The 17421-nt window shown below is 35.6% G+C and overlaps 2 protein-coding genes across 2 annotated transcripts; one reads left to right on the forward strand and one right to left on the reverse strand.

Annotated features, from left to right (window-relative positions):
- Positions 1-14880: 14880 nt before the first annotated feature.
- LOC142170444 (secreted RxLR effector protein 161-like) lies at positions 14881-15587 on the forward strand. Its single transcript, XM_075232355.1, has 2 exons — positions 14881-15037; positions 15127-15587. Exons 1-2 carry the CDS (start codon positions 14881-14883, stop codon positions 15585-15587), a joined length of 618 nt encoding a protein of 205 aa, XP_075088456.1.
- Positions 15588-16300: 713 nt separating this feature from the next.
- LOC107776040 (pentatricopeptide repeat-containing protein At1g03100, mitochondrial-like) lies at positions 16301-17176 on the reverse strand. Its single transcript, XM_075232356.1, has one exon. The coding sequence runs from the start codon at positions 17174-17176 to the stop codon at positions 16301-16303; it is 876 nt and encodes a 291-aa protein (XP_075088457.1).
- Positions 17177-17421: the final 245 nt, after the last annotated feature.

Raw genomic sequence — 17421 nt, forward strand, 5'->3', positions numbered from 1 at the left:
GGCTTCCCGCCAATGGTATATTAAATTTCATAATGTTGTTTTTTCATTTGGATTTACGGAGAACATCATTGATCAGTTTATATACCTTAAGATAAGTGTGAGCAAATATATTTTTCTAGTCCTATATGTGAATGATATTTTGCTTGCAAGTAGTGACTTGGGATTGTGGCACGAGACTAAACAGTTCCTTATCCAGAATTTTGAGATGAAAGATATGGGTGAAGCCTCTTATGTCATTGGTGTCATACCTCCTTTTTTCCTACACCTCGGAAAGGGTATAAGAGAGTTTTTTCGAACTTAAAGTGACAATTGAAACGGGATTCATTTAATATTAAATATTCAGAGTCGCCACTTGGGATAATGACACCAAGTCACCGGTTCAAATCCCGAATCGAGGAAAAGATTGACTCTGTTTTACAGTCCACGAACACAAAAATTCGGGTAAGGAATTTTGTTAACCCGGGAGAAGGTGTTAGGCATTCCCCGGTTCCGTGGTTCTAGCACGGTCGCTCAACTGTTATAATTGGCCCATTATCTGATTTTAATACATGTTTTAGCCTATGGTTAAATTTTAACTTATTAACCGCTCTTATTCATTTTTAGGAAGATTGCAACGTCATTTAAAATATGTCTTAAACCACGTCACATAAATGCACCCGCGGTCCATGACACATTTTATTTAACGTTGTTGGGATTTGGATTTGGGTCACATGAAATGCACACCCGAGTTTAGGAAGGTAATTTTGAATTACGCGCCTAAAGCAACCACACATTTTTCAACTTTGCGAGGGCCATAGAAAATACGCTAAATAGTATGCCTCGAATTCTATGAATTTAAAATTAATTAAATGAGGGTCATGCGTTTTGAGGTTTTATTGTGGATGGAGTGGTATAATTGATAAGTACAAAAGACCTAAAGAAATGGGTTAGCTACATGTATATCACTGGAGCCTTTTGTTATAGCATACTACAATTCAGAAAGGTAGAGTTGGCATTTATGTGAAAATAACAAAAGACAGGTGCCAGCTTTGGGTTCATCTCCATATCATCTTCAAAAGACCGACTTTCGATTTCAAATTCTAGAAAGAAACTAACAAAATTTTATAGCAAAATAATGAATCTTAAATGACCATATGAGCACAAAAAGAAAAAGAAATCATGCTGAGAACTATTCGGATGAACCAGAAGGAACAAAACAAACATGGACATACAAAAATGCATTTTAAACTTGATTATAACAAAGAACACGTAAAGTAATTAATTTATTTAACACTATGCTAAAGAGAAAGTTGTAGTATCACCACTATAACTTCTACAGTACCATTTTGAAGAAGAAGAAGTTGAATCTTCACATGGTTAATTTAAGAAAATATGCAGCCAATAATATAAATTGAAGATTAGATCATTCTACTAACGCAATCTATTTTTTTTTACATCTTAACGTTGACAAATTGTTCAACTTCACATACTTTTTTAAATTTCAAAATATGAACATGGTGCTACATGATCTTGAAATCTAAATATAAAAAAAACAATACCTGCTAGTTACAAGTCATGAGCCAAGAAAAATAAAAAATAAAAAGTAAAAAAAAAATAAAATAAAGAAAAAAAAACAAAAATGAGACAGAGTCATGAATATACTAAAATAACGTTAACATTTGCAAATCTCAATTCACTCAATCAAAGAAACATCATTCATGCGAACAGATCCAATACGAAAGAAACTTTATCAAAAGAACCAAATCAATTTACTTCTGCTTCAATAAAGATGCTCCGACATTTTTTAACTCAAGAGCTTGAATTACATACCTACAAGAGAGTGAATTCAAATGAATAAAATCTGAAAGTTGTAGAGTCAATACAGCAGCAACAACAAAATCTCTATCAACTCTTCTTCAAACCCAAGATTCAAGGCCCGAAATGTTGAAAGAAAAATTTAATGAAAATTTTCAACCTAAATTTCTCTCCTCCCCCTCCCTTCTTCTTTTTTTTTCCTCAAATTTTCTCTTCTATTTATAGCAAAATTTTCGAGATTTTTCAGATTTTTTTTTAAAAAATATTTTATTATTTTTTAATTAAAAGAAATCTCACTTACAAATTGCTTTTATTTTTTTTATAAAAAAAATCCCACCTTTCTTTACTTTTATTTTTTAAATTCTAACTTTAATTACTTTTATCTTATTTAAAATCCCACTTTTTTTACTTTTTAAAAGAGAATTCCACTTATTTAACTTTTCTTAAAAACAATCCACTTTCTTTTGCTTTTCTATTAAAAATGTTACTTTCTTTTACTTTAAATTTTTTTAATTTTCAGATACCTTTAAATTTATTTTTTAATTCCAACTTTCTTTTACTTTTATTTTTTTAATTTTCTACTTTCTTTTACTTTTTAAAAGAGAATTCCACCTACTTTTACTTTTTTTATTCAATACTTTCCTTTTTCTTATTTTTTAAATAACTCCTGAAAATTAAAAAAAATTAATATTTTTTCAGAATTTTTTTATTATTTTAAAATAAAAATAAAAATAAAATAATATTAATAGTAATAATTCACCTTTTAAATTTTGTATTTTTACCCTATAATAAAAAGTGTAACAAAGCTAAAAATTATAGGTTAAAACCCCTAAAATATTTACATAGAAGAAGTGATAAAAAATTAAATATTATCAAAAATTAGGTGCTCACAGCTGCCCCTCTTTGTTTGGAAACATGAAGAGTTTTCAAGCAAAGATAAGGTGAGCCATGTGACTAATTTTTGAACATATTTTTATTTAAAAGGGAAGAAATAAGGATAAGAGAAAATAGAAAGGGTGCAACCGAGTCTTGGTTTTGGACAGCCTACATATCCCGGGTTATAGGGGAATCAAGTTGCATGTAGTTCAAGAAGTTTTGGTAGCTGGTACTACCGAAGAGCTGTGATTTTGCTGCTATTGCTGCTTATTGAACTCTTTATTACACCGTGACAAAATAAAAGAAGCCAGACTAAACTATGATATACGAATTACAAGAATCCTATCTATATCTTGAACTTGCAGTTTCTGCTGCCCTGCTGACTTGTACTCTCTAAGTGAGATTCTTTTGTTGCTGACTTGAATTGCATTCTGAGATGTTTTCCCTTTGTTCTTCAAGTGGGCTCCTGATTGTTGTCTTCCTTTGAACCTTGCTGCTTCCCTTCGTTCTCCAGGTGGGCTCCTGATTACCAACACTTGCGTTGCTGTTCCTCGAAACTTGAACTGCTTCCCTTCGTTTTTCAGGTGGTTTCCTGATTGCTGAACTCCTTTGAACCTTGTTGCTTCCCTTCGTTCTCTAGGTGGGCTCCTGATTGTCAATACTTGCACTGCTTTTCCTCGAAACTTGAACTGCTTCCCTTCGTTCTTCAGGTGGGCTCCTGATTACCAACACTTGACTTGCTGCTTCCCTTCGTTCTTCAGGTGGGTTCCTGATTACCAATACTTGAACTGTATTCCCTTGCTCTCCAGATGGGCGCCTGATTGCCAAAACTTGAATTGTATTCCCTTGCTCTCCAGGTGGGCGCCTGATTGCCAAAACTTGAATTGTATTCTCTTGCTCTCCAGGTGGGCGCCTGATTGCCAAAAATGGAATTGTATTCCCTTGCTCTCCAGGTGGGCTCCTGACTGCTAAAACTCGAATGTATTCCCTTGTTCTCCAGGTGGGTTCCTGACTGCTGAAACTTGAAATGTATTCTCTTGTTCTCTAGGAAGGTTCCTGATTGCTGAACTCGAAATGTATTCCCTTGCTCTCCAGGTGGGATCCTGACTACTAAAACTCGAATGTATTCCCTTGTTCTCCAGGTGGGCTCCTGACTGCTGAAATTTCAACCGTCTTTCCTTGTTCTCTAGGTGGATGCCTGATTTCTGAAACTTGGTCCATCTTCTTCTTGAAACTTCTTTTCTTTGACTTGTTCTCCCCCATTCCTCCAGGTGGGTGCTTGATTACCAATACTTGTGCCAATCTTCCTTGAAACCTGATTTGTTTTCCCTTGTTCTCCAGGTGGGCTCCTGATTGCCGAAACTCGAACTGTTGTTCCTTGTTCTCCAGGTGGATGCCTGATTGCTAATACTTTAACTGTTGTTCCTTGTTCTCTAGGTGGACGCCCGATTGCTAGTACTTGGTCACACTCTTATCTTTGATATCCGTGTTGTTCTCCCTATTCTTCAGATGGGCACCTGACTTTAACAAAAATAGACAAAACAAAAGAAAATTTTTTGCTCCAGTTTGGTAGTTGGGCGCATCTGTGAGTTTAAACTGAATCACATCACCAAATATTACTAAGAATTTGAAAGCTAGGTCCCATTATCCAGGGGGGGTCCTGACAACTCTTAACTAAACGACGATTTTAAATCTAAGCTATATCTTGTTATCTAAGGAGGTCTTAAACTACTCCCCATTATCCAGGAGGGTCCTGGCAATTCTTAATTAAACGACAATTTTAGAGCTAAATTATATCTACTGAAGGGTATGTCTTATGCTAAATCTTGTTATCCAAACCAGTTTTAAACTACGTCCCATTATCCAGGCGGGCCCTGACAACTCTTAAATCAAGTCTTATCTTAAGAGTGACAATTCTACGGCTAAATTATATTACCCTACAACAAGAACTTATGCTAAACCTTGTTATCTAATGGAGATCTCAAAGCTAGGTCCCATTATCTAGGAGGGTCCTGAAAACTCCTAATTGAATCATATCTTAAACATGCGAACTTTCAAACCATCTTATTCCTTGGGATACATTTATGCTAGATTTTACTACTCATGACTGTTTTAAATTTCAAACTAGGTCCTATTTTCCAGAAGGGTCCTGACAACTCCTAACTAAATTCTATCTCCAGAATGGAAATTTTGAAACCAACTAATATTCTTTTGGGGTACATTTATGCCAGATCTTGCTACTCAGTCGTGTATTTTGAATTTTAAACTAAGTCCCATTTTCCAGGAGGGTCCTGAAAATTTCAAAATAAATCTCACCTTAAAAGTGACAATTTCAAAGCTAAATTCTATTTCCTAAAGGTAAAACTTATGCTAAATATTATTTTCTATGAAGGTCTTAGAACTAAATCACATTGTCCAGGAGGGTCCTGAAAAGCCGAGAATGAACTTACCTGAGCCATGCTTTCTTTCTGGAGGATATCTGTAGAACGAACAAAATTCCTTGCCTCTGAACCATGCTTTTCCTCATGGAGGGTTCCTACAGGTCGAACAAATTTTCCTTTCCCATTATCAAACCGCCTTTGGGCTGACAAAATTTTGGCATGACACTTGAAAAAAATCAAACTTCCAAGCTTTGATTTGGACACAATTTTTGTCCCTGTTTCAAACAAAGAGAACTTGTGAGTTTATAAATATGGTGATTGGTTTGTGGCATTGACTTTGAGGGCGATTGCTCCTTCACTTCCTATGATAACTTTGGTTTCAACTTGAAAGACCTTGCCTATTTATTGACTGGCCACTTTCTCTGTCACCCTTATCACAGAAAATACCTCTGATCCGTTCAGACCCAATACCTTCTATCTGTTGCATTGCTCATGAACCGACATCTACCAAACCTTTGTGTTTCACATGATCCCCATAGTATATTGATTATTACCAACTTCAATGCGCACGTTGTTCTTTCCTGATTTAAATCACTGGCCTTGGTCTTGAGGTCTATTGCTCCATCACTTGCCATGATAGCTTTGATTTATGCATGGAAGATCTTGCTTGTCACTGGTTTACCACCTTTTTTGTCCCTTGTATTTCACATGGATCCCAACGCATGTTGATTGTTACCAACTCAGTGCTCTTGTTGTTCTTTCCTGACTTATGACGCTTTGATGTGCTAGCCAGATCTCATTTTGTGCACTTGGAAAGCTGGTGGAAAATTTTGAAGTCGTTTCACTTGTTTTGACCAAACAGACTCAGAAAACACGACAAAAGAAACAGAGTAAAGGACAAGGGAAAGAGATGATTCCTAACAAGAAAACTACAAAGGAGAAACCTATCAGATTGGATACCAACTCTAACGACCATGACATGCACTTGTGGCCTATTCTGTCAAGCAAGTCTGATGTTCAACTATTGTTGTACCCTCTAAGCCGTGAAACTGGGCTTCAATTCTCCAATTATCCAATCTGATTTACAATCCTTATTCGACTTGTAGTGCCCAAAGGGTTTTCACCATCAAGCCTCTCTCATTTGATTTTTTTCTCTCAACTTTCGTCGCCTCAAGGTGCCCGTGAAGGTTTTCACCAATAAGACTCTCTCATTTGTATTTCTCTCAACTCTCGTCGCCTTACGGTGCCTATGAGGGTTTTCACCGATAAGACTCTCTCATTTTCATTACTTTTCCTGCTTGGACCAGAGTGTTACCTTGATATGAATCACCTCTATTTGCTCGACTTGGCATCTCTCGAAGACTGGTCGTAAGGTCTTTCTTTGGACCGTAATGTGGGCTTTTGGATATGGTTAGAAAGAAAGGGTATCAAAGGCTCAAAACAGTTTCGACATGGGTTTAAAATTACAACTTTTGGAATCAGATTTCTTACAGCAAACACAACTTCTGCCCCAGTTTCTTTGCTTGGGGACTTTTGGATTTTTATTTTGATGGGACAGAACCGTGAGGCTGCCTACGTCTCCTTAAAAGGAATCAGATCGAACGTAGTTCATGTCATAGAAATTACTTTGTTTGTTGTGTTTTTTTTTCTTTTCTCTTTCTTCTATATTTTTTCTCTTTTGCTTTTCTCTTTTTCTTTTTATTATTTTTTTTCTTCTTTTTTTTCTCTTTTTCTTTCTTTCTTTCTCTTTCCTTTTTTTTCTCTTTTTCTTTCTTCCTTTTCTTATCGTTCATGCTTGTGTTTCTGATATTCGCTACTGATTCCAATAGAGGGGTATGAAAGAAAATAAATAAGGCTCAAAAGGGGTAACGAGGGATAAAGTGTTTAGATAGCAGAACAAAATGTCTTCGTCATTCCAACCTTCAAAACATGCCAAGTACAAACAACACAATTAAACAAACCAAGGAAAACATTTGTAACATCTTTTGGTTGCGCCAGACTTGATGACCGTACCCATACATTCGCCTTCTACATTTGTTATATACAAAGCACCATTGGACAACACTCTCACTCTCATTACCACGAATGGCCCCCTATAAATTTGGTGCAAACTTGCTTTTATCTTCAAATTGATGCGGTGGGATCTATTTTAATAGGGGTTCTTTATGTTCTATCTGCCCCAGTTTCACACAATTCGGGCTTGAAGTGATCTCAAAATGCCTTTACTTATTTCCCTCAAATGTCCTTACATCTTCAACATTGTTTCATTGCTTCATGATTAAACTGACTTTTAAAACCAGGCTGAGAATTACGCGTGCATGTCACGTCACTAGAGTCAACATGAAAAAGACTATAAAAGGAAAAGAGAACTAAACAAAAATGACTAAAAATAACAAAAAATAGAAACTTGAATTAGACAGATGGTGAAAGGATTTGGACAACAAAACAGACAAACTAGACAGGTGTTACAAACCTAGAACAAACCTAGAAAACACTAAGCAGGCTACTAGACTAAATAAACTAGGCAAAATAAGAGGATGGAAGGGTTTGAGTCACAAGACAATATCTGGATTACAACTCTGAAATAACCCGGACAACAGAAATGACAACAAAATAAACCACCAAAACTCCTCCCTGTCTAACCAAGACAGGAGCGCCTCTCCAATTGCCAAGCTCGGCATCTTATCCACTGAATTCTACATCAACATTACTAGGACCTTCACGAACTTCCATCACATTGTTCTTAACAAATTGCTTTAGGTTTCCCTTTGCTGGTTCGTTCTTAAGATCAACCTCTGATAACATTGAAAACTTTGCAGCACGTGGGCCTTCGAGGATCTCAGAAGAATCTTCATATTCCTTTTCAAAACAAATCATACTCACCATATGCGTCTCATTGCGAGCAGGCGATGGACTTTGGCTAGTGTCTGCTGCATCTGGATTTTGCACGACAATGACACCTGCATCAATAAGCTTCTGAATTGCTTTCTTCAGATTCCAACACTTCTCTATGTCATGCCCCGAGGCATCTGAGCAATATGCGCACCTTTGAGAAAAATCAAACTTCTTTGATAGAGGGTTTGGCATTTTTATATGAATCAGCTTCAACATGTCCAATTGCTTCAACTTTTGGAACAAACTGGCATATGACACTCCCAATGGGGTGAAAGCCTTTTCTTTTTTCAGCAACCTCTCATTCTTAAATGCTTGATTGGGCCGGAAACCTGATCCAGGGGGTTTTCGATAGGCTCGTGGAGGTAGATAGGCATTTTGTGGAGCTGGGTACTGGGAGAGTGATGTATGACTTTGGGAGTTCTGTGGAGAGAAGTGGCACTAGGGAGGATCATCTGGTGCATAAGGATATCCACGGGGATGATGTCGAGGCTGGAAGTGTTGATCGGGAAAGCCCATTGGATCATCTTTTCTGTTTCTCTTTCTTCTACCCAAGCTTATTGGGATGTTCTGAATGGTTTTCGAACAACTCATGATTTTGCATGACTTGATTCCCTCTTCTACTAGCTCCCCTATTTTTAACACATCATTGAAAGGCTTCCCCATGGCCGGGATCAAATGACTGAAGTAGGTGGGCCCCTGGGCTTGTAGGAAAAGCTTAACCATTTCTTCTTTACCAATCGGGATATTGACTCGAACCGCTTGCTCCATCCACCTGAGCCCAAACTCCCTAAAGCTTTCCTCCGGTTTCTTTTCCATTTTAGATAGGGAGGAGCGGTCTGGGGTAACACCTGATCTGTATTGAAAGTATCGAACAAAATCTTGAGTCATGTCACCCAATGTAGGCCACTTACCAACATCTTGACGATTATGCCATTCCAAAGTTTCCCCAGTCAGGCTCTCACTGAAGTACGCCATCAACAAATTATCTTTCTCGTCAACACTTCTCATTTCACTACAATAATCCCTCAAATGGGCTACCGGATCCCCACACCAATCATACAAGTTAAACTTGGGCACTTTAAACCCCGCAGGCAGACGAACGTCGGGGGACATAGACAATTCTTTGTAAGACATGCTACACTGGTCTCTCATTCCTTGCTTGTTCTTTAGGGATTGTTCTACGTTCTATGCCTTTCAACCTCCTGGGCATCCCGTATCGCCCTTTTCTTCCTGTGAACTCTTCATTTACAATATGAGGCCCATCCCGCAGATCCTGCTTGTATGAGTTGGGAACCTTGTGGGCAACCTCTGAGGGGTAATATTGGGCATCATGAGCTTTGAGTGGGTGTTCATTGTTGGGGATGGTGGATAAGGTCGGAGGGCAATTTTTGGGAAAAGTAATTGGAAGATGAGTGATTGAGCTATTAGGGTGGTTGGGAAAGCCATGATAAGCGGGTGTATCTGGAGAGTATGGGGGATCATCTAGCACTGTGACCGGTGTTTGGGTAAGGGTAGTATTTATGAAGCTAGGTGGTGGCAGGGGTGGTGCCTTACCAGTCATCCAAGCCTGATACATGTCCGCCATGTGTTGTCTTAACATCTTTACCTCTTCAACCAACCCATTGTCCTGTTCAACCAACTGCTTTTGGGAACCGGTATCAACCAACTCAGTTCTGTTATTGTCTGCCATTGCCTTTTGACTTTGTGTTGTAGAGAAGAATTACCACTTTAAAAACCACAAACCAACCACCCTTCTGCTATGAATATAACAAAATGATGTCATCACGTTAGCGTTAGGGTATTTAACAGCAAAAATATCACATTGTGTGCCATGCACCTAGCCATAATTAACGGTTCTAGAATGACTTCGAGGGTCATAAGGTCACTTGGCATCATCCCAATTTGTCCATTTGAATCTTCTCTTTACTTTTCTTTCCTCGCACTTCTTAGCTCGCTCATTTTCTTTCCCTTTTTTTTTCTTTCTAATTATCGCTCTTTTTCTTCCTTCTCATTTCTCACATCCCATAATTTCACCTCTTTTTTTTTGTTTTTTTCTCTTTTTTTTTCTTCTTTTTTTCTTTTAATAAATAAAAAATGATTCGATCGAACCCTATGTAGGTTGCCTACGTATCATGACGCCGCATGAATCAGATCTTTGCGTAGTTCGGGAAGATCGGGAATAAAGGAAACAAACTGACGTTCTCTGTTTCTTTTTCTTTTTCTTTTTCTTTTCTTTTTACTTTGATGACTACTCTGCTGAGAAAAGAGAAATAAATGAAGCAAATCTTTTTTTTTTGAATTTTCTAAACTTAATGTTCTATAACCTATTTTAAACTCAAGCTTAACGGATTTTTTTTCTTTTCTTTGAAACAAATACTCTATTAAGGAAAAACTCTAGAAGAGAAAGATATTTTTTGATTCCTTTTCTTTAGGAAGAAAATCTAAAGAGTGAACCACAGAAAAATATTTAGAATTTTTATTTGATATTCTAATGCAAGGTTTCGAAACAAGCAATGAAAAAGATAAAATAAAATATTTTTTGGATTTCAATTTTGATTGCCTAAAGAAGAATTTCTAATGATAAACAAAGGATAAAGTATGTTTTTTTTTCTATGTACAATATCCTAAAGTTCTAATGAAAATAAAAAGAATTTATTTTTATTTTTCACTAATTTCCCCAAGAAACACCTCAAAAGAAAATCTTTTTGGATTTTGGAATTAATACCTTAAAGAAGTACTAAAAGAAAATTCTCTTTTTTATGAATTTTGGTCCTAATATAGTAGAGGAAATATAAAAACAATTTATTTTAAGTCCTAAATATTAATTGCCTAAAGGAAAAACAATCTCAAAGGAGATTTTTTTTATTTCTTATAACAGAAATGCAAAATTTCTTCTCTTTTTTTTCCTGGATTTTCGACTTGTAACACATTTCCACATGCAAAATAAGAAATACAATAACAAAAGACTCGGCAAACTTAACCTGACTATTACAAACTCTAACATCACCTAAAAGACTAAATACTACTATACAAGACTGGAAAACAAAACAAAAACAATTGACTCAAAAACATAAAATGGCTCCTCGAGCAGCTCTTGAATGCAATGATCCTGAGATATCTGTCATGCTCAAAATCCAGTAAGTAGATCCACACCTGTATGAGAAAACTTAAACTAGCACTATGTGAGACAATAATATTCCCTAAGACACATGCAAGACATGATTGACGCTATTTTTGCAAAATGACTTATTTGACCAAAAGGTGGCTAGAAGTGCAAAATTTGGCTATGACCCTGCAAAGCCAAGAACCTAAGATTTACTAGGAAGACCGGACCCTATGTGGGTTGCCTACGTATCACGCCCCGAAAGACGAGAATCAAGTATGCGTAGTTCGGGCAAATTGGATACGGGCAAGAAATAAAAATAACAACTAATTTAGAGAAAATATTTGTTTCTTCTTTTCTTTCTTTTTTTTTTTTTGAAAAATGATGAAACATGTAAACTCTTCTTTTTTTTTATTTTCTTTTTCCCCTTTTTTTTTGATTTTTGAAAAAATGATAAAAAGTGCAAAATCTTTTTGAAGTTTCCATGCTCTTTTTTTCTTAATAAAATGTAACAAAAATATAATTGGGCCCTACTCGCTTCATCCTCACACTTCACCCTCTCTTTTTCTTCTTTTTTTTCATTTGCCCTCAACTATCATTGGTCCGCCAAATGACCGTTTTACCCTTGAATAAATGCAACATGTAGCACATAGGATGCATCAAGATGGTCTTTTCATTTCAGGTACACCTGTCCTAGACAGACCCAACCCCTGTGTTGAGTCTCTAAAGTCAAATGCACATGATGCAAACAAACGTTCCAACTAGGGATCCGACATGAGGCTGAGTTATTCTAGGTTCAAAACCTGGGTATTTGTTCTAGACTTGTGTACCCGAGCGGACAACTCGAGCCGAGGAGGGGGCTACGTACCGGGAACCAAAAGGCCATCCGGCTTAGTAACTTATCCGAGCCTCTTTCTTATTTCAAGATATGACACTAACAGAATAGGGAGTCTCGACCAGCGAGCACATCCCCGAAGATGAGAAGAGAAGAGTTTCGTAGCAGTTTATATACAATTCAGATAATATCAAAGCGGTAAAAGCAACATTTAACACATTAGGTCCAAACATGTAATAAAATCAGATAATAAATAAAGCCACATAATAACAATTATTCTAAGCTCGAATTCTGAACCCTGAACCAGAGATTCTGGGTTCTTTTCCCCAGCAGAGTCGCCAGAGCTGTTTTTTCCTACACCCCGGAAAGGGTATAAGGGAGTTTTTTCCAACTTAAAGTGATAATCGAAATGAGATTTATTTATTATTAAAAATTCAGAGTCGCCACTTGGGATAATTTATGGTGTCCCAAGTCACCGGTTCAAATCCCGAATCGAGGAAAAGATTGACTTTGTTTTACAGTCCGCGAACACAAAAATCCAAGTAAGGAATTCTGTTAACCTGGGAGAAGGTGTTAAGCATTCCCCGATTTCGTGGTTCTAGCACGGTCGCTCAACTGTTATAATTGGCATATTATCTGATTTTAATACATGTTTTAGCCTATGGTTAAATTTTAACTTATTAACCGCTCTTATTCATTTTTAGGAAGATTGCAACGTCATTTAAAATATGTCTTGAACCACGTCACATAAATGCACCCGCAGTCCATGACACATTTTATTTAACATTGTTGGGATTTGGATTTGGGTCACATGAAATGCACACACGAGTTTAGGAAGGTAATTTTAAATTACGCGCCTAAAGCAACTACACATTTTTCAACTTTGTGAGGGCCGTAGAAAATACGCTAAATAGCATGCCTCGAATTCTATGAATTTAAAATTAATTAAATGAGGGCCATGCGTTTTGAGGTTTTATTGTGGATGGAGTGGTATAATTGATAAGTACAAAAGACCTAAAGAAATGGGTTAGCTACATGTATATCACTGGAGCCTTTTGTTATAGCATACTACAATTCAGAAAGGTGGAGTTGACATTTATGTGAAAATAACAAAAGACAAGTGCCAGCTTTGGGTTCATCTCCATATCATCTTCAAAAAACCGACTTTCGATTTCAAATTCTAGAAAGAAACTAACAAAATTTTATAGCAAAATAATGAATCTTAAATGACTATATGAGCACAAAAAGAAAAAGAAATCATGTTGAGAACTATTCGGATGAACCAGAAGGAACAAAACAAACATGGACATACAAAAATGCATTTTAAACTTGATTATAACAAAGAACACGTAAAATAATTAATTTATTAAACACTATGCTAAAGAGAAAGTTGTAGTATCACCACTATAACTTCTACAGTACCATTTTGAAGAAGAAGAAGTTGAATCTTCACATGGTTAATTTAAGAAAATATGCAGCCAATAATATAAATTGAAGATTAGATCATTCCACTAACGCAATCTATTTTTTTTTACATCTTCACGTTAACAAATTGTTCAACTTCACATACTTCTTTAAATATCAAAATATGAACATGGTGCTACATGATCTCGAAATCTAAATATAAACAAAACAATACCTGCTAGTTACAAGTCATGAGCCAAGAAAAATAAAAAAAAAGTAAAAAAAATAAAATAAAGAAAAAAAAACAAAAATGAGACAGAGTCATGAATATACTAAAATAACGTTAACATTTGCAAATCTCAATTCACTCAATCAAAGAAACATCATTCATGCGAACAGATCCAATACGAAAGAAACTTTATCAAAAGAACCAAATCAATTTACTTCTGCTTCAATAAAGATGTTCCGACATTTTTTAACTCAAGAGCTTGAATTACATACCTACAAGAGAGTGAATTCAAATGAATAAAATCTGAAAGTTGTAGAGTCAATACAGCAGCAACAACAAAATCTCTATCAACTCTTCTTCAAACCCAAGATTCAAGGCCCGAAATGTTGAAAGAAATATTTAATGAAAACCTTCAACCTAAATTTTTCTCCTACCCCTCTCTTCTTTTTTTTCTTTCTTCTCAAATTTTCTCTTCTATTTATAGCAAAATTTTCGAGATTTTTCAGATTTGTTTTTAAAATATTTTATTATTTTATTATTTTTTAATTAAAAGAAATCCCACTTACAAATTGCTTTTATTTTTTTTATAAAAAGAAATCCCACCTTCCTTTACTTTTATTTTTTAAATTCTAACTTTAATTACTTTTATCTTATTTAAAATCCCACCTTTTTTACTTTTTAAAAGAGAATTCGACTTATTTAACTTTTCTTAAAAAAAACAATCCACTTTCTTTTGCTTTTCTTTTAAAAATGCTACTTTCTTTTACTTTAATTTTTTTTAATTTTCAGATACCTTTATATTTGTTTTTAATTCCAACTTTCTTATAATTTTTATTTTTTTAAAATTTTCACAAAACGTTACTTTTATTTTTTAAATTTTCTACATTCTTTTACTTTTTAAAAGAGAATTCCGCCTACTTTTACTTTTATTTTTTTTATTCAATACTTCCCTTTTTCTTATTTTTTAAATCACTCTTGAAAATTAAAAAAAAATAATAGTTTTTCGGATTTTTTTTATTATTTTAAAATAAAAATAAAAATAAAATAATATTAATAGTAATAATTCACCTTTTAAATTTTGTATTTTTACCCTATAATAAAAAGTGTAACAAAGCTAAAAATTGTAGGTTAAAACCCCTAAAATATTTATATAGAAGAAGTGATAAAAAATTAAATATTAACAAAAATTAGGTACTCACAATTGGCATAGAGATTCACAGAGACAGATCCCAAAGATTACTTGGACTGTCTCAAAAGGCCTACATTGAAAGAGTTCTGGAAATATTCAAGATGAAAAACTGTTCACATATAATAGCACCCATAATTAAAGGTGACAAATTCTCATTGAATCAATGTTCACAAAATGCATTGGAAAAAGGTGCAAATGAAAGACATTCCCTATGCTTCACTTGTTGGGAGCATTACGTATGCACAGGTCTGTACTAGACCTGATATTGCTTTTGCGGTAGGAATGCTTGGCAAATATCAAAGTAACCTTGGTCTTGACCATTGGAAAGCTGGTAAAAGGATCTTGAGATATTTGCAAGGACCAAGGATTTTAAGCTCACATACAAATGCTCTGACTCATTGGAGGTGATTGGATATTCAGACTCTGATCTGGGTGGATGCAAGGACACTAGTAAATCTACTTCAGCATACATTTTCCTTCTTGCTGGAGGTGTTGTATCTTGGAGAAGTGTCAAGCAGACCATTATTGCAGCATCCACAATGGAGGCTGAATTTATAGCATGCTATGAAGCTACATCACAGGCGTTATGGTTGAAAAACTTTATCTCCGGCCTTAGGATTGTCGATTCTATTTCAAGGCCATTGAGAATTTTTTGTGACAATTCAGCTGCAGTTTTCTTTTCTAAGAATAATAAAAGTGGCAAACGAAGCAAGCACATCGACATAAAGTATTTGATGGTTAGAGATTATGTGAAGAAGCAAGATGTGAATTTTGAGCATGTTAGTACTACTTTGATGATTGCTGATCCTATGACTAAAGGTCTGCCGGCTAATATTTTCAAGGATCATGTAACCCATATGGGGCTTAGTAGCTCAACTTAGTCTTGCTTTGCTCTCTAACAGTTTGTCTAGACATTATGACTATTTTGATATACATGACAGTGCACACTTTTGGATTTTCATGTATTATTTGTGATCATTGGATCAATAAAGTTGGACTCTGAATGACTTATATTAAGTTCATTCATAAAGTTGTGAGACACTTTGTTAGAATATATAGTGCATTGTAATACATGGAAGGAAGTGTTTGTTTAAAAGCATGACCGCCATGATTCGTGTAATAATATATTCTAGTTAAAGTGATTGTTGCATAACTTTTAATTGAGCGATAAAATTTATGGCCATATTATATGTTTATCTCTCATAAATGATTATCTGATTTTAATATGTGTGCCAAGTGAGAGAATGTTAGAAATTACTGTCTCTTCTAGAGACTTCTAGTGTGGTCCACATATAAGGTAATAAATTATTTACCTTGTCCCCCAAAAGAAATAATATATCAGATAATATTCTATAGTTATGCACATATGGTAGTTTCTTTGATGGAAAGAAATTATCATATATTATGAGTCCCTAGGATAATTATAATTTATGAAGAAATTCCTAGGATTGAAATATTTGCCTAAGAATTCCTAGCCTACCTATAAATACGCATGTAACTCCATTAGTCTTGGTAAGCAAAGACTAGAAAGCTCCCTAAGTTTCTGCTAAAAGTTTAAAAAGGCAATTCCCTAGCTTCAACAAAAGCATCATCACTAACCTAGCTTCACCCGTTCACCGCCTTTTGCAGACCCTTTGACCCAATTTTCAAATTCTTGATGACCCTTTCTTGGTATCTTAGACTCTTTCATCTCTTGGTCCTTCTGAAGCGCCCTCGACTGGATCAACACTTCGTAACAGCTTGCATCTACCCGAACCCCAGATTTACAAGCATCTCTAAGCAGAGATGCAACTTCCCCAGCTCGGTTCTCTTTACAGTATGCTTTCAAAAGAGATGAATAAACAGAAGAACCAGATCTAAACATCCTAGTGAAAGTACAAGAGTTTATCACATGAACCAAGGAAGAATCATCAACTGAAACTGGAGAATCTTCTTTCTCTGCCTTAATTAGAAATTCCGCAAGATCTTTTGTTCTCCCAGCTTCTAGGAAAGCCTTTACCAATTCAACGTATAATTTCTCAGTAGGCTGGAGAATACCACGTCCGCTGGTAATAAATTCCATTTGCTTCTGCAACTTAATTACCAAGACATCAATAGCAATAATCTGCAGCTTTAAAAACTTTCTGTCTCTACAGAGATCTTCGTACGATACTAAGTTTTCTGATCCATCCAGATTTCGATCAAATGCATCATCAAGGGGAACATTTGCAAGTGATGCATTGCCACTTCTAGAAGCTTCAAGCAGCAAATTAGCTACACCAAGAGAATTTTTAGCTTTCTCTGCCTTGCGAAGCATTTCTAAAGCCATGTGGGATGCAGATTCAAGATCTCCAAATTTTAAGTAGCACGAAAGCAAACAATTATAGAACTGACGGAACTGCATCTCAGTCACATTAGGGGCCTCTTCCATGTCTCTCTTAAGCTTCTTGAGCTCCTCCCTTCGTCCATTCTTCTCATAAATATGAGCCATTATGATTAGTAAGGTAGGATCATGTCAAGGAGCTGCTCTGCTTTTCTAGTAGTTCCAAACAGAAGACATCCAGGATCCAGCTAAAGCAACCTTTTTACGGGGATCAACTCTTCCATCTTGGAACAAGTAACCTATTTCAAGAACCAATTCAACAGCAAGGTATGCTCCATCAGAGGTTTGTGACATATAAGCCAGGATTGCAGACCAAGCACTCACAGGTGGATGCTTTCGGCAAAAGCTGCTAC

Source organism: Nicotiana tabacum, chromosome 16, assembly GCF_000715075.1.
Source record: "Nicotiana tabacum cultivar K326 chromosome 16, ASM71507v2, whole genome shotgun sequence".
NCBI lineage: Eukaryota > Viridiplantae > Streptophyta > Magnoliopsida > Solanales > Solanaceae > Nicotiana > Nicotiana tabacum.